We start from the raw sequence: 21,925 nt of genomic DNA on the forward strand, positions 1-21,925 counted from the left end.
CTTTAAATTCAGAAAAGAGTTCCAAATGCAACACAGTAAAAACTAAGGTCTGTAGAAGTAACTGTATTACCTGGTCATGTCATTTAAAGGGATACTGGCCTTGAGCCACTGTTAAACATGTAACTTGTGGCAGTTCTACTGAAGCCAACAGTACTTACTATTCAGGTACTCATGTAAACCACCTGATTAAGTGCTTTGCTGAACTGAGGCCAACAGCACATCAACATCTACAGTTTGGATTTAAATTGTTATGAGTGAACGCATCTTAAAGTTTTTGTAGACAAATGTGTATGTATTGATTTAAAGTTCAAATGAAAAACTCAGTTTTGAGCACCAATTGAAGAAAATTATTGTTAACAAAGAAACAGCAAAGACAAGGAATTGGGAGTTGTGTTGTGGTTTCCCAAAGCCTTGGACTAGACTTCCACAGTGATCAGAGGATACAGAAATACCCTCAACTGGGAAAGACTGGCCACCTTGCAATATGCAGTGATTTGAAGCAGGCACAGTTGTTTATAGATGCTTTATTTAATTATGGCTCAATGATTATATTTTTAGGATTTCTCCAATGCCTGTAAAAGCTGTAAACAGAGCAGAAACTGGAGCAGTACATATTCTGATAATGATCCTCTGCCATTCACGGTGTAAATGCCTGATGTTTATGTCATAGAGCAGTTATGCTACTGTTACTGTGCAAAATCCCTTGTTGTATGAGTTATTACTGTTTCTACATACTGTAAAAAAAGAAAAAAACCGTTGAAGGTTGTTAAGGCAACTGTTTGGATTTCTCACTCTTGTAGATGTAATTCAAAATGGCAGACATGACTGAGCTCATTGCGGACAGTTCAGAAGTTTTTATTGAACATCACAGCTTCCCAAATACCTACATTCCTCTCCTTTTACAGTGGGACCCAGGTAGAACATTCATACTATGTTAAGACAAATTTTTAGGCAGTCAGAACAAAAAGAAATTTAATAAAAGCACATCAAACTTACACCTTTTGCTGATTTCCAGATGTCTAGCTGGTCAAGAGAGACTTGAATGTGTGTGTTTTTATGAATTACTTGTTTCTGGTTGGTTTCTTTTAATTTCATTGGAGAATAATAATCAACTTTCCAGCTATTTTTACTGGATGACAGTACATCTATAAGGTATCATTAATAGTTTTTTAATGACAAAGGGATTTGGGGGGAATGGAGAAACCAGGAAAACGGGAGTAAATGACAATGTTTGCAAGTTTCTTATGGCCATAAACACTAAATATGAAGACAAGATTATGGAACATTGGGGCCTTTTGGAAGTATTTCTGTTCACTGAAGAAAAATCTTCACTGTATCTACTCAGCAGTAGTTCTGCATGACCTTTTAACATAGGACTTACTGGATCTGGGAGCAGAACAAACTGTGGTATATTCAGGTAAAGATGAGGAGTTTGTTTGAATATCTTCCCTTTAGGCTTCTTATTTGTTAAAATGTACTTGCAGTTCCGTTATAAAAGGTTGAATTTTTTTTTTCTTAATATCTGAACACCGGTGCAGAAAATATTTTATATATATATTAAGTTGTTTAGACAAGGTAAAGTAGTAAACATCTTTATTACATGAGAAAATGAAAAGTGGAAGTAAAAAAAAAAAAAGGAAATGTTCTTCCATCACTGGAATGAAGAATGGAAAATGATTTTTTTTTGGGTAAAAAAAAAATCTGAGCCAGAGTAATAAAAGTTTATAAGAAGTTAACAAAACTGAAAGGGACAAAGTAAAAAATAAACACAATTCTTTCTGGTTATTGTCAAGAGATGTTCCCAAGCCTAATAAGGACAAAATATCAAAAGAGACTCAAATAAAACAGATCACACCACATTAGTATTTCTCTTGGAAAGACCAAATGTAGTTGCATGATAATTATTTCCTGGAAAATGTTTGCATATTGTTATTTAGAAATCTGGCAACAGGTAACTACTGTAAAAAGCATTATTCCTTCCAGCCACTTCAAAAACTTGTAACTGTCCATCAGTGGAAAACCAACCTGATTCAGGATCAGTTTTCTGTTATGGACCTGATAGCCTCCATTCTTAAACTGCAAAACTCGAACTAATGTTCCAGTACTGCTAACTAAGCCAACGTAGTCCATTATCCTAAACGGTGAAACCTTAAACAAAGTAGTGCTGCTTTTCTGAAAGCTTTGTAGGGAATGTGGTATTTTTTGTTTCCTACACGTTTTCCTTCTTTGTATAGGAAGCTGCATAAACAAAGTTGCCTACATTTAGTACTACACCAACACTTGTCATCCATGCTGAGCTCTGCAGGTGATCACTGGTAGATGCTTCTTAGTATGGAATTGTCACATTTAGGTCTGTCTGGCATGGTGTATTACTCTTAAGTCTGCAATGTAGCTGTCAGCTTACAGCCACAGTAGTATGCAAAAGGACTGGACTTCTGCTAGTAGTGTCTTGGACCTGTCTTTGTTTTCCCGTATGTACACGTGTCTTGAAGCACTTCCTATATGCAAATAAAACCTTAAACAGAAACTTTGGTTTTACAAAACTGTAAGTTCTGCATTAGTGAACACAGTACTTATTAAATTACGTCTCCTGAATGGAAGGGACCACTGCTTTATTTAGATGACATCAGCCTGTAGACTCACTATAGCTTTACTAACAAGCATAGTGGATACAGAAGCCTGAGACTTGCCAGACTTCTTACCGTACCATTCTTCCTTCTCTGCCCCGTGGGCTTGTGTGGGATAACCAAGAGTGTCAGTAACCTGCAAGTCTATCACTGAAATCCCACAGCACTGATAAACTTTAACTAAAGTAGATGTTACATGGGTAGACATGAGCACATCTCTTTAAAAGTTTTTCCGGTGTCTGCTGTGTCCCATTACACTTCCTGTAAAGCAGATTCATAGCTTTTATCCTGAGTAAATACTGAATTACAGCCCATGGCGAGCTAGGCCCTGAAAATAACTGAGCTATGTGGAGACAACTTGTTCCTGGAACAATCGGTTCTGACACATTGTGGATGAGTGTATCTTGGCTCGTTATGGAGAAGCACTGGAGTTGACTTTACAAGGCAGTGTGCACACAGAATGAAGTCTAATTTAAATTTGCTTAATCCCATAATGTAGTATTAGCATGAATGTGATATTTGCTTGCCAAGAGTTTGCATGCCACTTCTCTATGGGCACCCTCAAGGCATGTTTCTCAAATTGCAGAGCTTGTTACTAACTATTTTTAGATGTTTAGGCAAGCTTACAAAAAATGACAAATGGTAAAAGCATTCTGTAACGTTCTGCGGAGAACTAGAATTGCTACATAGATAACAACGGGGAGTCTGAATCTCACATTAAATTAAGATTTGAACTGAGGAACTACCAAGGAGAGTTTGAACATTCCAGTCGCTACCTCGCAGCATGGGGAACGTGAGGTTTCTTTGCGGTATCATTTATTCTGGTTGCACCTACAGCTGGCGTTGTCTGTGGTGGGAGACTTAATGTGCATGCAGTAAGACACAGTACATGCTCCAAGCAGCTTGCAATCTCAGGAGCTGAAACAGAAAGGAGGAATTTACTACATTTTGTAAGGGCAGTCAGTGTATGGTTGTGCACAATGTCAATTAGTTCACTGATCAGTTGCATTTTGATTTGATTTGTGCATTATTTCCTGGGGTTTTTTTGGTTCTGTGGCTATTTTAAATTTCTCTTTGAACAGCTGAATACATTATTTAGCAAATGTGTTGCAGTTGGAATACTCTTTCTTGTAACATTTTTTCCTAAGAATATCATTAGATTGAAATTCCTTGCATTGGCAAGCCGCCTGTTGAGCTCTCTCTGTATCTCTTCAAGCTCACTGCTGAGTAGCTCTACCACCCGCTCGGCCTGCTTATCCACTGTGTCTGTTTTCCTCCCTGCCGCATTTCCCTGGGCTAGAGGTTGGTGAAGATGGAGGAATGTATTAGAAGAGGAAGCTGAAGGAAGGGAATAGCTGACGTGAAGTCCAAAAGCACCCCCTGCACATGCTCTGGTGTGGAGCTGCTCACTTCAGGGAGGGGAGTTCCTTTTAGGCCTTCTGCAGAGGGAAGCCAGAAGATCAGAAGAAAGGAGGAAGCCCTGAGTGGAGGGCAGGAGACAGGGGCTCTGCAGGGGTGGGAGGTTTTAGTCCTATGGAGGATGGAGCATGTGCAGATGTACACAGTGACCCCAGCTGCCTTGGCCTCTCCCTCCTGTTCTTACGGGTTCCGTCAGCCTTGACCAAGCACTGAGGGAAGGTGAGTTGAATTTGGGGGATCTTTGCTGCCAGCCATTCTCTTTGAGGGCTCCTGCCGTGTACCTCTGAGCAAGGCATAAGGAGCAATGCGCTTAATTTGGCTGGAGAACTCCCTTCCAGAGAAGTTTTAACATTTGGAAATATTCTTTCTCAATGAAATGCAAACAGATCTATTCAAAAGCTTCTGCAAGTAGGAATGTTTCCAAAATGGTGACTTTCTGCCTTTTAAAATATGCACAGGTTTTAGATTTGGGCTGGGTATTTTTTGAGGACATTAATTTCTTACACTTTCATTTAATGAAATCAATGAGGGCCGAGATCGATGCGGGATGAGAGTAAAATTAAGGAGAGTTCCTACATGGAGGGAATAATTCACCTCTTGTGCCAGGTAGTAAGTGAGGGCACAAGGCAGAAATTATTTCCAGCACTGTGTAGCTACTCTGGTGATTTTCCCCCAGCGGCTGGCCAGGCCCAGAGCTGCCGTGGCGGCTGCGTGGCAGAGCTCGTCTCCCTCAGGACTGCGCGGCCGAACCTTCTAGAAGGCGGGCGGCAGCGGGGGGGTGGTGCGGAGAGGGTTGTGCTCCCTGAATGTAGCTAGACCCATGGCGAGCCCGAGAGAAAAACAAGGGAGTTCCATTGCAGGGAGTATTCGTTTATTGTCCCGTTTGTTTTAATGTCTCATCCAGGAGTTTCCTCCAACAGGATTTGCTGTATTATGGCTTGTGTTCAAGTGATCGCTTTCAGTGCTCTCTTCCCCTGAGGTGCCCTGGTGCCACTGGAGCCTGCTTGTAGTGCCGGGCCTGTCAGGGCTGCAGTGCCTCTTCATCAGGGTGACAACGCCTTGCGCCGGGAGCATGTGTCGTGGGCTCGTACAAACCTGTGTTTTCCTAATAGTGGGATTAAAAGGAGTTTAGGATTGTTCTTTGAGCGTCAGCCTGTGAACCCTGGGGGAGGACAGTTTTTCCCATGCTTGCTTGTGCTTCCCAGCAGGCGTGCTACTGCTCTGTCCTGCCTCTCAGCCAGGTCAGCGAAGAGACCTTAGTCTGAAGGACCTAGTTTGAACTGCAGCCATTGGTTGTAATGTGGTGACATCTAAATCCCTCTTTTTCCCTTTAAAAAATGTGTGGGTGGGTTGCACAGTTGAATTTTTCTTCTCAAACCTGCACTGCGCTGAAATCTGCATTTAAACAGGCTGTTTAGGGGAAATGAGATGTGTTGATACTTAATTGTGATTTAACTTTGATCAATTAAATCAATCTTAGGAGAATAAAAGCAACTATAACTTAATGTATAGATTGCCCCTACTCTTCCACTCTTGCATTCATTTTGACTATGGCTTACTATGTAAACTTGATACAATAGCACTTCAGAAAATCACATTTCCTCTTTTTCCAGGTTTACACATATTTGTCAGTACACATGCAATGCAAAATACATTCTCTTTGTGAATTTTAGTGCATCAATGAATAGGACAAGTTAACTGCAAAGCAGGTTGGTTTTTGGACTTAGTGGTGTTACGGCTGGTAGTGGCAGACTGCAGGTTTCATCTGTTTGGAAGGGTAATTATTTCTAAATTAGTGCCCATCTTCAGGGCTTTTGTGTCTTGGTAGAACATGTAAAAGGATTAATTTATGGTAGAAAGGTTTCACTGCAATATCTGCTCTGATGCAGAACAGGTGCAGTTTGTAATTAAACGTGAGGTCTCGGTACCCTTACTGGTGAAGTGGGAGGTGGCAGAACTGTGCTGTGGTACCATTCTTGCCTGCCTGGGTCTTGTTGGTTGTAAGGAAAGGTGGAAGGTAAGTTTCAACAGAGGACTTGAGAAAAACCCCAAGTCTTGCAGTTTAGACAAGCCCAGGATATCCCTGAGGTACTTTGGGCTAGTTTGGCAAGGACGTTACAAGAAACATAATGATTTTTTTGATTTAGATACTTTTTCAGTCTGTAAAATGAAAACCAAACATTACATGTTACTAGGATTATTTACTAAAGGCACCTCCTTCAGTTAAATCAATATGAATGAATTAAAGTTAAATGAATATGTCTGGCAGAACCTGTGCGGTAGCATTAAATTTCACCCAAATTCACTATTTAATAAGGTAGGGTAAGGTGAGAATTTCCACAAAGACTTGGTTGTGCTAAGGTGGGCATGAGAATGAAAAGCAAATACACTAGGAGGACGTGTGAAACAGTACCTGTATAGTGAACTGTCTTAGTAACTGTGTCACACTTAAAAAGAGCCCATTTTTGAGTGGAAATGTGTCCTGCTGCCAGCTAGTTTGGAAGGTCTTCACCTAGAAGCCTTACTCTATTCCCTGAGGTCACATAGATCGTTTTGTAAAGTCTGGGATCACATGACATAGTACTAAAATATGTTGCCTGTGTGGAGTCAATCGCTTCACAGCTCATTGTTTAATTGACATTTTATGTCCAGTTGCCAAGCCAATAGTGTAGCTTGACCTACAGCTTAAACTATAAAAACTCAAGAGTTGTGGCAAAATAATGGGTAAGGGAGGGTGTCAAGATACATGTGAGCTTAATAGGCAATGGAGTACTTTTTACTAGTGTGGTATCTTGTTTTACAAGGGAATTCTAAAATGTGTTTGTTCTGCTGTAATTTATGCATAGTAAATACACAATGCTTACATAAAATCCTAATGGGAAATGCCTCTCATTCAATAGGGGCAATTCAGTTAGCAGACTTTGCTCTTCTTACACAAAGGTTTTTTTCAGATCTTTGACATATGGGAACATTGTCTTTAGGGAGTAGTAGTTGGTATATGAGTAACCAAGGCAGTGCCTTACAGTTGCTCATCACAAGAATCAGAATATCGAAGACCAAAGGGTTATAGGGTGAGATGCTCATACCAACTTTTATTCTGGTGTATGTTTATTGTTAAGGCTTGATTTATTTATTTAATTTGGGGGGTACTGGTCAAAGCCAGTGGCTGTTTTAATATTTCCTTTTGTATGAGCAGGAACAGTTCCTAATAAGAAAGAATGAAAGACAAAAGTTATGAAATAGGAGTAATATTTTACAGAGCAAGTAAGCTCAGTCTGCTTGTGGTTGTTAATATGCTGCTTTAGCAATGAAGTAGGCTTACCTATAAAATCATAAATAAAGGAAGAGATATGTCCAGGAAAAAATACCATGCTTCAGCAGTTAATTTCTTCATCTTTCTGAGTAGCACAAAACTTTTTTTGGGATCTGGAAGGCAAACTGAGAATTTCAAGAATAAATATTTTAAAGGATCAAAAACAAATGAGAGAGATTAGGAGGAGGAAGAGTACAGGAATGTGAGGCTTCAGGATACTTTGAACTAAAGGGAATCAACATAGAAGATAAGGACATCTCAGAAACCCTAAATGGCTACTTTGAGTTGATTTTAGGGAATGGGAAGATAAGAAAATGTACACTGCAGAGGTGCTGCTTGACAGCTAGTGTTGCAGGTTATAAAAATAGGACACTTTCAGACAGAAAAGGACAAGTTGATTTCAAATGTAATGAATCACTGAAGCTGGATTATGTTTATTTGAGAATTCTGAGAATAGTTATGTGTGAAGTGACTAAGCTGCTAAGAGTAATGCTCAGTTTATCATTAAAACTAACTGTTATACTTGGAGATTGAACTGCAGGAAATACCTCTTTCTTTTTTTTTTTTTTTTTTTTTGAAATAACTAAGTGAAGTCCTTGGAATGATAAGCTAGTGAATCTATCTTAGAAAAGTAGCCAGTGGAAGAACTACCTAGTTGAGCATGGCATGCATAGCTTCTGCAAAAAGGGAAATAGGTAAACAGATCTTTGACCTCACTTAACGTTAGTAGAGGTTTTTGAGGATTTTATCAAAAGATTGCCAAATGCAATAGATTATATATACGACTGGCAATTAAGTAGCTGCATGATCCAAAGTTCAAATTTCAAACTGATCTGCACTAATCCTGTGTCCGCACAGGGGGTAACTTAAGTTGAGCTGAAAGTTTGTTACTTTTAGAGAAAAGAGATGTTAAATATATATTTGAACTAATTGCATGTATTTATTTTGGCTATTTGTTATGTCTTAGCTGAAGATTCAAAAATAACACTTAAGTCAGGTAGAAAATCCAGGGAATACCATGTTTTAGCAGCTAACTAAGGTGTATAGCATCTCCTTTGAAAGATTAAATAGGGGGTTTCAGTTATAGAGTTTGAGCTGAAGCTTGGTGAAGTCAGGGGAGTTTTAGTTTTTGATAACAACAGCAGGGAAAGTATTGTCAAAAGAAAAAGGAATTCTGTTTGCACCTCACCGCCACTGTGTAACAGTTCTACTCTGGTTAGAAAGAAACTGAAGTTGTCGTTATTTCAGTTGGCAAATAGGGGTAATGACTGTGCAACTTCAACATGACAGATGATTTGAAATTGAAAGACTACACAAATGTGTTAACAAACTTGATAGCATTTGTGGAGTGGTAGGCTGTATATCTATTTAAGTAACAGATTTTCACAGGAGAAGATAACTGTTTCTTGTCTTCTGTATTCCTCTTGCCCAGAGTTCAATGGACTGATTTCCTTCTGGTTCTTGCATGTCAACAGGTATCATGAGGTTTTGAATAATGATGCTTTTTATATATTTTTTAAAAATCAAAGACTTGTTCTTTTCTTAATTTTCTCTTGAACTAAGGTATAGTCACTAAAGTGCAACTTGTAAAAATTAAGAAGAAAAAATAATGGATTTTAAAAAAATTTGCACCTAGCTTGTTTTCTGTGTTTCTTAATGCTAAATGTTAGTATGCTTATTTGATGTGAACTGACTGGTGGCTATATGTGAGCCTAATTTGATGCACATCTTTCTGAGTACAGTGTAATTTTGCTGACACTTAGGAGTTATGAAATGTCATAACATGTTGTTATGCTTTAAATTTGGCAAAAAATTATTTAATTTAATTATTTAATTTAAATTTAAATTTTATTTTAGGTATTAATTGTTTAATTTATCAATTTATAATTTAATTATTAATTTAATTTATTTGGCAAAATTTACCAAATTTGCCAAAATTTTTATAAAACTAAATATACTCTTGGTCACTTAGGAAAATATCTGTCATTAAAAACTGAGATACTGTTTAAATTTTCATAAGGTATGTTGGAATCCTTACCTTGGAGTTGGTTTCTTAATCACCATTCATTTGATGTAGTCGTTCACATTGCATTCAGTTTGCCTATTTGTTTCTTCCTCTCACCCCCTAGTGTTAGTTTAATGGGCTTTTCCTTTTTAAAGCTACTGCTGTGGTCTTTATAATGAGGACTTTTGTCTCTTTCCACAGTGAAGGGAAGTCAGAAGTGTGAGCTGAATTGCCGTGCGATAGGCTACCGATTCTATGTGAGACAAGCTGAAAAGGTGATAGATGGGACACCCTGTGACCAAAATGGAACTTCAATCTGTGTGGCAGGGCAGTGCAAGGTAAGGCTACTATCTCTAGCAAGTCTGCCTGTAGACTGTCTATGCCGTGTTTAATTTCTCTAAGAGGTTGATACAACTGTACCTGTGAAATGGTGTCTTGAACTTCTCTCCTTGTTTTTTTTTAAAGTAGATGTGAAAAATGTTAAATTTTATTATTATAGGTTTTGTTTCTTAACTAATGTTTCTGTCTACTGAGAACAAACTATGGAATGCTGAAAGATTGGATTCAGAAGGTGTTTTGGCCACAGTTGAGGTGACTTCTAGTGAGCTTTTTCCACATACTTAGCTTTCTACAGAAGAGATTCTGTGAAAGAATCAGAACACAAAGATTGGAAGCTTAAATAAGAGAGAAATATAATATCTTTCTTTGATTAAACTTTAGAGTTGAGATTCTTTTTCACTCTGCAACATAATGGTTTATTCAGTTATGTGTTTATTTTGATTGCTTTTTAGCCGGTGTTAGTGTAACTTTTCTGATTGGTCCATGTTTGCCATTTTTAAGAATCAGGTCTTACTGGCTGTCCATTTACTCAGCAGTGATGTTCTCTTAGAAAATACTTGAGTGAATGGTTATTTTTCAAGGGTTCAGAAGGAGCTACTGTGTTGACTTTTTGCAGTCTGCTGTGTGGATTCCCTTTGTAATGAATAAGTAGACTGCTTTCTGCAAGATGGTAGCAATTTTAAACAAAATGTTACAGTGTTTAGAAAAAAAAGTTTGTAATCTTTCAAGTAAGGTTAGTGAAAGAAATAAATTCCTAGCAAGGGGCATTTGACACTTGGCTCATGTTTCCCATAATATGTTGGCAAAAGAAGCAGAAGTGGGTCAGATGTGACTCATGAACTCAAATAGCGAAAGGTCAAGTTCAGTTTAAATAGTTGGTTTGCCAGAACAAATCACTTATTAATACAAACTTTTCCTCTGCATGTCCAGACTCCTCTTTGTGCACATCTGGACAATGCCACGTATGTTTCTGTTCTGTATTTCTTAGTGCGAGCAAAGCCATAGCTTTGAATCTCCTTTGTAGGTGATAGATCTGTGTGAAGATTATTCTTTAAAGCTTTCCTTGATCTCAAACCAATTCAAAAAGGGCCAGAAATTTGTTTTAATTACAGTTCTGATCTATGACTGGGAAAACTGGGGGGAAAAATAAAAAACTATTAAAAATAAAATAGTTTTACTTAACATTGGTATTATACACTGTAGAGTGAACATGGATGTAGCTGAAGGATGTAGTAATTATAGAATCAAATTTAAGTTTTGTACTGTCAGATGCTTAAGAGAATATTTTTCTGACAGGTTGTCAGCATTTACAGTTAACGGAAAATGTTTCTCAAGTAAGGAAGCTTATTCAAATCTTTGTAGTAGGTAGCTCTTCCTTAGCGGCACTTTTTTTTTTTTTTTTGGTCAGATAATTTAAGTGTCTAACGAATTTATGGTCTCTATCACCCTCTGTTGGACATTTTGCTGCATTACCAGAACAATACTATCCTTGTGTTAAAAAACATGATCTGTTTTTTGCATCAGGACCATTGTTTCTGGCTAGTATTTTCGATTTACCTTATTCTTAGAAACAAAAGATGGAAAATGTTGCTGTAATAAAAATTACTTAGAAACAGAATAAAGAATAAGATAGAGACAAGTTTACCTTCATCTGAAATAAAAATTAAACATATATAAAGTAAGGTATTTCTCACTTCTCACTTTTTAACCATTTAAAATATTATGTAAGGCAACCACAAGTAACATTAGTTAGAAGTTCTCAATATATAAAATGCAGTCACACCTGTTAACACTGAAAATACATTAAAGGGAAGTTTTGTCTTAATGTCAAAACCAGAATGTTTAATACATTAATTCTCTCCTTTTTGAGTTGTTAACCAATGTTAGATAGAATAGGCTTTTAAACCTGAACTATTGTTTAATCTTATCAGCAAAGATGAACTATAGCATAAGAGATTTTAAAAACAGTAGTATCTACAAAAGTACTTCTTAAAGCCTGGTTGTTGTGGCCTTTACAATATCATGCAGGAAAGTTAGAACTCTGAACAGCATCCCAGTAACCATTTCCTTACTTCCAGAGAGTGTCTTTTTTCACTGTTTGCTGTTCTTTTGTTCAACTGACCCCCAGAGTTGGAAGTAAAAACTTTATAACTTGTCCAGCACAAGAGGCGATATGTAAAAGCTCATTTTTCAGACATAGTCTTTTAACAAAACTTAATATGTTCTTATGATGAAATATCCTAATTTTTTTGGTTTTTTTTCACTTTCTTATTTGTCTGTGACATTGCAATAACTGGCACATGTAATAATGCAAGTACTACGAAAAAAAGTTCACTCATCATTGAAAAGATTATGTACTTCCTGGTGTAGACTAGACTCTGAATTCTAGTGAAATGAAACCTTATTAAAGCAATTAAATAATTTTAAAATAAAACTAGGCAAAATAGGAAGAACTGGGTGATATTCTACCTATGCAGAAGAAAGGAGTATAACAATGATTTTGATAATCAGTTTTATTATTTCTCTGTTAAATTTTTTTTCTGCACATTCGAACAATGTTCTTTCTGATGAATTTTGGAAAGTGAATGAACTTTTTCATTGACAGTCCTATTGAGTTTCACTTTTATTTTTTCAAAATTTTTATTTAGTGCCACAGATGGTTATTGCTAATATATATGCTTTGAATACGTTTCAGTATTATTAAGTATGTTTCATTTGTTTTAATACATTTGCTACCCTTCTCCTAACTCTAAATGTTCACAGTGATGTTAAGTTAAAGAATGCCTACAAATGGTGCTTCTTCAACTTGCTGTTTAGCCAGAAGTGTGTGTTTTCTTGTTTTGAGATATTTTTTCTGCTTGTTTTAAATCACTGTATCCTTTTATTTCTTCTGGAGCCACTGGGATGATCCTACTCGGTAACTTCTAAGTTTAGAAGAAAAATGCACGTAGAATATTGAGGAGGTTTTAATAAATAAAGCAAAGTATGAGGAAAGAATGCTCTTAATAATTTTGGCCTTGACCATAGTTTACTAAATGTACCTATAGGGAAGTATGTTGCATGCACTTTTTGCATGCATCGAGGACACTTCTGGTAGAAGAAGTCTCTCCCAATACTTGGGCAGGTGTGAGCACTGACTCATTGTAGTTTCGGAGACAGAAAAAAAGGTTATTTGTGAGCTGTGAAGCAAATTGGTTTTGCAGAGATGTTAGTTACCATGCAGTGGCGCACTTTACAAAAGTATTGATTAGCATTTCACATAAAACTTCATTTGGGTGGGAACTGTAGCTATCTTTTAAAGGTACCTGAAACAACTATTTTCTCTCTCCTGATTTTTATATTACATTTTCTCTTGCCTTGTAGTTTATTTTCATCTTCCAGTTAACTTCTGAAGTTAACTGAAAATATCTGAGCAGTTTTAAAATGCACACAGTGAGTAACTTCCATAGCAAAATGACTGGTAGTAGAGATTTTACTTGCATTTAAAAAAGAAATGCATCAAATGTTGAAATCCTTGTAAACTTTATAGGGAGGTAACTTAAGTCAGCTATAGGAAGCATAGCCAAGCATGCTAAATCTCCATCAGAAAAACATTAGGCAAGGAGCTCCCATTTGGAACTCTGCTGACGTGCACTAGTGTCCAGGTAGCAGAACTGTAGGTGGCATTATTGTTTTAAGTTAGAGAATTCTTAATGACTGTAGGATCAGAGTAACAGATCAGAATGATGAGAACTGTGGACTTTCTGTAAGTTAGGGTTATTCTCATAACTCATATATGTTGGAATACAGAGTAGTCCTATGGTTGTTTTTGTAAGGGTAAAGAATCTGGTTTTTGTAGGAATCTCAACTTGTGTAATGCTGATTACTTACACTGAAAAAAAGGGTCTGGGGTGGATTTGTTTTTTTTGTTTGTGTGCGCTTTCTTAAAGTTGGAGCCAGACTTCCCTCCTGTCTCTGTCCTCTTCTATTTAGTTTGTAGGTTCTTCTGAGCAAGTAACTCTGTACAGTGCTAGCTTCTGTGAAGCTTTTCTCCTTGTTCCTTGGGCATTACAGTGTTCATTTTTTATCAATAATAATGTAAGGAAGAACCTAATACCTGGATTAATATAGCAGAAGCAAGGGCACATGGATATCCATATCTGTCCTTCAGCTGAATTACAGAGAATGTTTGTGGTTGCTTGTTCATCTTGCTTGGTTGCTCAGAAGAGGGGGCGTACTCTGCACAGGAACTTCGTAAAGCTCTATGTCTTGAGATACAAAGACTTTGAAAGCAGCCTGAGAAACTGTACCAAATGAAACATTGGTCTGTGCCTCAGTGGCGTGCTCTGGCCATCAGTACTTTGGTATTAGCCTAACTAGCACAAAGGCAAGTGAAGATTGGTGTCAAGCATTGTTTGTATTTGAGGACGACCAAGTTAATGAACTGCTTCTAGTTATTTGACCTTATCCTAAAAGTGGACCTTAAAATAGTGAATTACTTACGTTGTTTTTACAATGGGAGCCGCTGTGTTAAGGAGTTGCATGCTGCAGAGAATTGTCACCAAGGCTTTGCCCAGGATATGATCACACACAGGATACGCTCTGTGGAAGTGGAGAACTAGGTTGTGGAGCCTAATGGCATTCAGATGCTGAGATGCATTTCAGAATCAAAATCGAATCTCTAGTTTGTTAATATTCAAGGCTTGCTTTTTTCTTAATTTTTGTTTCATTTCTGTCAATAGTAGCTGAGGACACCATGCTCTGAGCTCTAAGACCCATTCAGGGAGTAGGTAGGATGCATTCAAAGAGGCAAGACCCAGCGTTTTGCCAGATCATTATTTAGTTTTGCTCATACTGTGTATGGAGCCTCGGTTGGAGGCTTTTTCTTTCAAGGAAAAATGGTTGATCTGTAAAACATACCATAAAAGTGAAAAACTATAGTTACAATAGAATGTGCTCTCCTTCTCTCTGCCTTTTCATATATACCATTATAATTTCTTGGCTGTTGGAAATAGGACTCTTCATTGTTTCTTTTCATAATGACTTGCTAATGCCAAGCATTGCATTGGGAAACACCTGCCTGGCATTAATAAGGTGTTAATGGAAGAAACAGGTTCCTGGGAGCTAAGAAAAAACTCTTTTTGCCACTTCTTCCCTTTGTTTGCATAGTTTTCTGTTAGATGTTTTACAGATAAGTGAGCCTCTGTAAGGTTTCTTGACCTCACTGTCTAAAAAGTCTTTCTGCCTTCCTCCATTTATAAAGCAACACTAAAATTTTTTTTGGCATATGATCTTTGGCCATGACCTAATTTAAGTTGCTTCTGATAGCTGATACACAGCAGGTGCAATCACTGCATGTAAAAGATACTGAAAGGATAACTTTACTACCTTTGAACTGAGCTAACACTGATGTAAAATCTGATGATAGGAAATTGTGAATAGCAAAGCATTCAAGTTAGTTAAGTTCAAATAAAATGAGTAAGCACTAGGTCTGTATATTTGTTCTTCTCCCCTTGCCTATCAGCCTCTTGTCCTGAGAAAGACCTCATAATCCAAAGGATGGAGCTCCTCACTCTTCCATGAATCTGCTATCTGAATCTATGGTTCTGTGCTCTTTAGTTTCATTATGAATAACCCAGTAATAAAGATGTTATCAGGGTCAGATGTTACTTACAGTGGCATTTAACATATTTATTCAGCCCATATAATCCAGCATTTATGCTAGTGCTGTGTTTTGGTTTTTTTTTTCCCCAGTTTTAAGCCAGTTATGGGGGGACAAACTGTTTTTGATTCACTTTAAGTTAACGCAGTATAGGTATGGAATAAAACCCACTGAAATAACCTTAGGCAGGCATGAAATTTTTAAATAAATTTAATTTAATGACAGTGAATTTATATAAGATCTGCATGTCATAATTGTGTACATAACCTTTTTTTTTGCTCCAGCACTTGGAGCCCCAAAGCGAGATGTCACTGTTTTGTTGAACTACAGCCTGACAAGAAACTTGTGAAAAGACACAACGTAGTTCAATAACATTAAAATTTGGCTTACAGCTCTAAGTACTGGAGAAAAATGTTATTGCTGTATATTAAAATGTTTCCAACAGAGCTGCTGGGAAAAAGTAAAATAAAATACTTATGCTAGAAAAAGCCTGATTAAACAGACCTTTTTTTTAAATGATAAAAAAATCCAGTGTCAAATACCTGAAGTAAAATCTCAATCTTGAAAAATGTCCTAATCAGAATTAAAAAAAATTAAACAATTTGTAAAATTTTCTTTATCATTTCAAGTTCCATAGCATATCAATAGAATGTGTAATTAAGGTTAACTGATGCTTATAATTGTATGAAATATATTCCTTCTTTTAGATCAAATTATCTAGATCATTTTCTTAAGCAGCAAAGAGGAAACAGCTTACTTGTGTAACTCTGAAGATTTAAAAAATAAAATACTAGAACACTAGAACTTCCAATTACATTATATCTTACTGCTGTAGTGTTATGCAATTAGAATGTCTTCATTCTAAAATGTTTCTTAACTGCTTTTAAATATTCTGCATAGCATATTGCTTGGAAAATGTTTGCTTTACTTCAGTTTGAAGCAAAAATGGATGCTGTAGTGTGCCATAGAATGGTTAACCCAAATTCTGATTATCTCTATGCTGCACTCTGTGTCTCTGTTTTCCTGTCAAATGTAGTCAATAGCGTATAACCTGCCTATCTGAAGCAGCTTGAGATGTAGGAAAGGAAAGGAGTTGTGTGAAGCTTTAATTTGTTCTTATTTCTGCCATTCTTTTTAACAATTATTTTGCAAATTCAGAGGTCTTTCTAAAAAGGTAGAATGTAATCCTTAGTCTGTAGTATGAATCTGTCTTCATGGGTTGAATAACAGTGTTAGAAAATACATACCAGTGTTGAACTTAATTGTATCAATACAAAAATAGTTCTGAAAGCCAATGCTATTGTCTCTAATGCTTAAGTGATACAATTAGGGGATCTTACTACATTTGAGGTACTCTTCTCCCTGAACTAATTTCAAAATAATACATTATTTTAAGAAACCCAAAATAAAAACTAAAATAATTTAAAGTTTTCAAGAATGCTGGGGATACTAATGGAATAGAAAATAAAAATACTGTATGTTGTTGGGCCTTGGTTTTTTTCCCTGATTAAACAGGTTGATATTTATCAGGCTGCAAGTGAAGCCAGGTTTGTTTTATTAATCTGGCAGTATTCCCTAGGTTGCAATAATCAAATGGTCACTCTTGGGTGCTACTGACTTTCTCTGGGTCTAGCATTGAGTATTTACTCTCTTCTTCAGTCTTTGACTCCAAGACAGCTGATGATTCTAGCAGCTGAAGAGTAAACCAACCTCTATAATTCCCTGCCAGTCATTTTTTTTCTGTTCCTATGTTTTAGACCCTTTTTTCAGGATTTTAGTGTAGTATCTTTTTTAATGACAGTCCTTTTAGTTTTGACTTTCTTGTTTAAAGTTTCTCTTTTTGCTTGAAGCTGTTGATAGTAATTTTAAGTGTCTTTCTGAGGCCTACAACTGGCAGCATTTGCTGGGTAGGAAGTGAGAGAGATGAACTTGATTGTTTTGAGTTCATGTTACAAACAGCAGTGCATGCACTTTAGTAATCTTCCCAGTAGAGTCGTGCTCTGCACCTAACATGCTTTTAAAGAAGCAAGATAAAGTCCTGTAATATAGTAATATACTACTATCAAAGGATGCTGAGAGTGTTTATTAAGAAACATTCAGTAACACACCAGTTCCTTCACATGGTTGTTCATAAACAAACCTGAGCTCTTGATCCCTGGTTCTGCTTCTGAATTACTAGTTTTCTGCCATGATGTGGAAATTAAGTGTAGACAAAAAAAAAAGGAGTGTGGATAAAAATACAAAATAAATGTGATCTCAAAACTGTTCCTTTTTCTCAGTCCCTTTCCAGAGTATTCATTAATGTATTCTAACAAAACTAACTAACAATTCTGTGATAGCCTGTAGTAAGATAGCTTGCAGCATGGTACTGCATTCACAAAAGAGGCAAACTGATGAAGAATTATGTACTCTGTACTGTGGTTGAGGTGGAAGTGTTTTATGTGATGTCTTTTATGCAGGAATTACTAATATATAGTTAATGCCTTTTAAGTACCAAGAGAACCAAATCTGTTTTGTGTTACATTACAGCAGTTCAAAGAAAAAAAAATATAAGAAATTTCAACCAATTGAAATTCATTCGAGGGAGATGGGAAAGCGATTGTAAAAGAGAATCATGTAGCTAGTGCAAGACCCCTCTTCTGAGGTTAAATAGCAAAAGGAAACAAAGTAATTTAGATTTTATTGCAAAGAAACAAAGAGGGCTGCAGCAGAAACAATGTTCTGAAACTCAGATGTAAGGGATCTGTTTAACACCTGGACAAGCAAGCAATGGGGAGAAAGTTATTAAGAAGGGGACTGACTGCATAAATATTCATTCTTGTTCTGTTTAGAACATAGATGAAAACTTTGCAGTTATTCCTATTATAGTATAAATGATTCATTAGTATCAATTATAGTATAAATGATACTATAAAAACAAACTGATCTGTGTTTTTAGTTACAGAATTTTTCTCTGATAATTGACTGGATTATGTTTCTTGTGCTAGAGATCAGAGCTTGGAAATGTTCAAGCCATTTGACTTCCAGCATCTCATTGTGGTGATTAGGTTAGGATTCCCAAAAAGGCCTTATAGACTCCTCTCTGCAGAATGTATAAAGAGATCCTGGCACCTTGATTAGATGCCTAAAACTAGACATTGCCAGTAGTCCCCCAGTAGACTGAGTGGTATTTTGGCTTATTCTCTATGTGTTGTATTTGTGTCAGTAGAGGCTGTGATGCATCAGTCAGTTCAGGATTGGGCTGCATCAATTTTGTGCTATTGTCCCGAGAAAATGCTGGATAGGAGAACTTCCTTATTGCAGGGTGTGTGTTATGTCATGCACAAAAATAAAAATGAAGAAACTGTGTTCTTGAAATTATTGTTGTCTGGTAATGCTTATACTAGAAGACTGTCACTGTAGACCACCACAAATCATCTTGAGTGCCATCACACGGCATGTAGAGAATAACCAAGGGATCAAGCCCAGCCAGCATGGGTTTAGGAAAGGCAGGTCCTGCTTGACCAACTTGATCTCCTTCTACAACAAGGTGACCCGCCTAGTGGATGAGGGAAAGGCTGTGGATGATCTCTATCTAGACTTCAGTAAAGCCTTTGACACCATTTCCCACAGCATTCTCCTGGAGAAACTGGCTGCTCATGGCTTGGACGGGTGTACTCTTCGCTGGGTAAAGAACTGGCTGGATGGCCGGGCCCAAAGAGTGGTGGTGAATGGAGTTTACTCCAGTTGGCAGCCGGTCACAAGCAGTGTTCCCCAGGGCTCTGTGTTGGAGCCAGTTCTGTTTAACATCTTTATCAATGATCTGGACGAAGGGATCGAGTGCACCCTCAGTAAGTTTGCAGATGACACCAAGTTGGGTGGGAGTGTTGATCTGCTTGAGGGGAGGAAGGCCCTACAGAGGGACCTGGACAGGCTGGATCGATGGGCTGGGGCCAGTTGCATGAGGTTCAACAAGGCTAAGTGCAAGGTCCTGCACTTGGGCCACAGCAACCCCATGCAACGCTACAGGCTTGGGGAAGAGTGGCTGGAAAGCTGCCCAGCAGAGAAGGACCTGGGGGTGTTGGGTGACAGCCAGCTGACTATGAGCCAGCAGTGTGCCCAGGTGGCCAAGAAAGCCAATGGCATCCTGGCTTGTATCAGAAATAGCGTGGCCAGCAGGACTAGGGAAGTGATCATGCCCCTGTACTCGGCACTGGTGAGGCTGCACCTCAAATACTGTGTTCAGTTTTGGGCCCCTCACTACAAGAGAGACATGGAGGTGCTGGAGCATGTCCAGAGAAGGGCAACGAAGCTGGTGAAGGGTCTGGAGCACAAGTCTTATGAGGAGCGGCTGAGGGAACTGGGGTTGTTTAGCCTGGAGAAAAGGAGGCTGAGGGGAGACCTTATCACTCTCTACAACTGCCTGAAAGGAGGTTGTAGAGAGGTGGGGGTCGGTCTCTTCTCCCAGGTAACGAGTGGTAGGACGAGAGGAAATGGCCTCAAGTTGCGCCAGGGGAGGTTTAGACTGGATATTAGGAAATTTTACTTCACTGAAAGGGTTATCAAGCATTGGAACGGGCTGCCCAGGGAAGTGGTTGAGTCGCCATCCCTGGAAGTATTTAAAAGACGTTTGGATGAGGTGCTTAGGGACATGGTATAGTGGTGGTCTTGGTAGTGTTAGGTTTACGGTTGGACTCGATGATCTTAAAGGTCTTTTCCAACCTGTGCAATTCTGTGATTCTGTGATTTTGTCATTATAAATATAGGAAAAGCCAGAGGGTGTGGGGGGGAAGACTTAATTGTACAGTATAAGAGCAGGCTTGATATGGTATGACATATTTTGTGAGAATTCTCCTTTGATTGTGTACTTGCTCTCTGCTTGCTTGCTGAGTGTCTGTTAGAGTTTAACCTGCAGTGGGGTTGGAATATGCAGTAAGACTACTGTAAGTTATTACAAATTAAAAAAAAAAAGGCAATGTATGTATGCTAGAGACAGCTTATTAGCAGATTGAAATGTTCATATGGCAGATGGGGTCATGAAGGAGGCTATTTATAAACATTTGTGGGGAAAAATAAAGGCTTGTATGTGTGAGGATTTATGAGGTGGGTGCTAAAACATTCACTGAAACAATAAATGGAATTAGTATTTCATTTTCATTTTTATTTTCTTTTTCTTTTTTTTTTTTTTGTTGTTGCTTTCTCTGTCAGTTTGAATCCACGCTGTCTCCTATGATGTCTGTGGTCTAGAGATCAGGTTTTTTGTCTTTGTTTGCAGTTGGGTAACCCTGTGCTTGTTTGTGGCTGCACCTCCTTTGTGCTAGTGCAGTGTTAGGAGTTAGTGATATTTCAGAGCTCGTCTTCAAGTCAGAGTTCTTAGAAATACAATATGAAAGTATATTTATTGCTAAAGGTTTGCTCATTTTTTTTTGTAGTACTAATATACCAACTGGTGACAGGTTAATATTGGTAGTATTTTAATTACTGTTACTAGTGATAAAATTACTGATAAGATGGAAATTTTATTACAATTCAGTCATTTCAGAAATTTTAGAATTAGGCACTGTAGGATTTTTTTTGTTAACTACAAAACTACTAAGAAATTATAACAAACTATCAGGAGCCAATAAACCAGAGGTCTTAATGAATGCAGAAGAAGTTTTAGAATGTGATGACAGTGCAGCTTAGTCTAACCTAAGCTGTTTTTTACTAAGGAGCCAAATAGTAAGTAAATGCTTAATTTTGTTCTGATGATTTTTGGGAGCAAATTGAAAATACTAATAAGAACTGTAACAGAATATTCCAACATACCTATTATTTAATCAGGAAACTGGAACAGCAATCTTGGAAATCTGGTCTGCAGGAAATTAAGTATTTAGGCTTTGTTTTCATTTAACTACATTATAATATTACTTTAGAGCCTGGAAAGGGTCCAGTATGTTTTTAGGCACTTCTATTAAAACAAAAATTACAATTTTGATAGACTGGGTTGGGCAAATTTGTCACATGAATAAATAAATCCTTGGGAGGAAGGTACGTATAGACAGTAGTTCTGTGTGTGCATATATTTTTATTTTTATGCAGGCACTTGCACACACACATATAGATGCACCCAGAGCAAATAGTTAAGGAGCTGTTCTGTCTGAAAATATGCTTGAAGTGTTGTCTTATTGTGTTAAATGAAAGCCATGGAAAAAAGGTACTACCATGTTAGGAGCACAGAAAGACATTAAATTTGCAGTAGTGTATGTGTAAAAGAGACACGTGGAAAGCAGGAAAGTTCAAGCCTTACCAGTATCTAATGGAGAGATGAAGTCACAGACTATGTAGAGTGGCTGATTGTTTGCTTCTAAGAGCTAGTATGGATTCAGATCCCTGTTCCAGTCAAACCAGCAGGGCTGTTCTGCTGTAGATTTCCTGTGTGACCTTGAATATTTCATTTAACCTCTTTGGTTATTGTTAATACAGCACTGTGTAAGGATACCTGAGTGTGTGATGAATGTGCAAGCTGGACCCAAAAGCTCTTTTTCAGACTCTGTAGCCCTGTTAAGTGCCATTTTTTTTTAACCAAGGTGGAGCCCAGTAGTATTGTGACTTTCCTCCTT

General features: G+C 37.6%; 1 protein-coding gene across 9 annotated transcripts in view; it reads left to right on the forward strand.

Moving 5' to 3' along the window:
* THSD4 (thrombospondin type 1 domain containing 4) overlaps positions 1-21,925 on the forward strand; it is a 347,378-nt gene that overhangs the window by 127,724 nt on the left and 197,729 nt on the right. For all 9 annotated transcript variants that reach the window (XM_075505878.1, XM_075505877.1, XM_075505879.1 and 6 more), the window contains one exon: positions 9,566-9,702. In XM_075505878.1, the coding sequence (XP_075361993.1) occupies positions 9,566-9,702 (137 nt within the window). The remainder of the gene's footprint in view (positions 1-9,565; positions 9,703-21,925) is intronic.

Source organism: Mycteria americana, chromosome 6 (assembly GCF_035582795.1).
Source record: "Mycteria americana isolate JAX WOST 10 ecotype Jacksonville Zoo and Gardens chromosome 6, USCA_MyAme_1.0, whole genome shotgun sequence".
NCBI lineage: Eukaryota > Metazoa > Chordata > Aves > Ciconiiformes > Ciconiidae > Mycteria > Mycteria americana.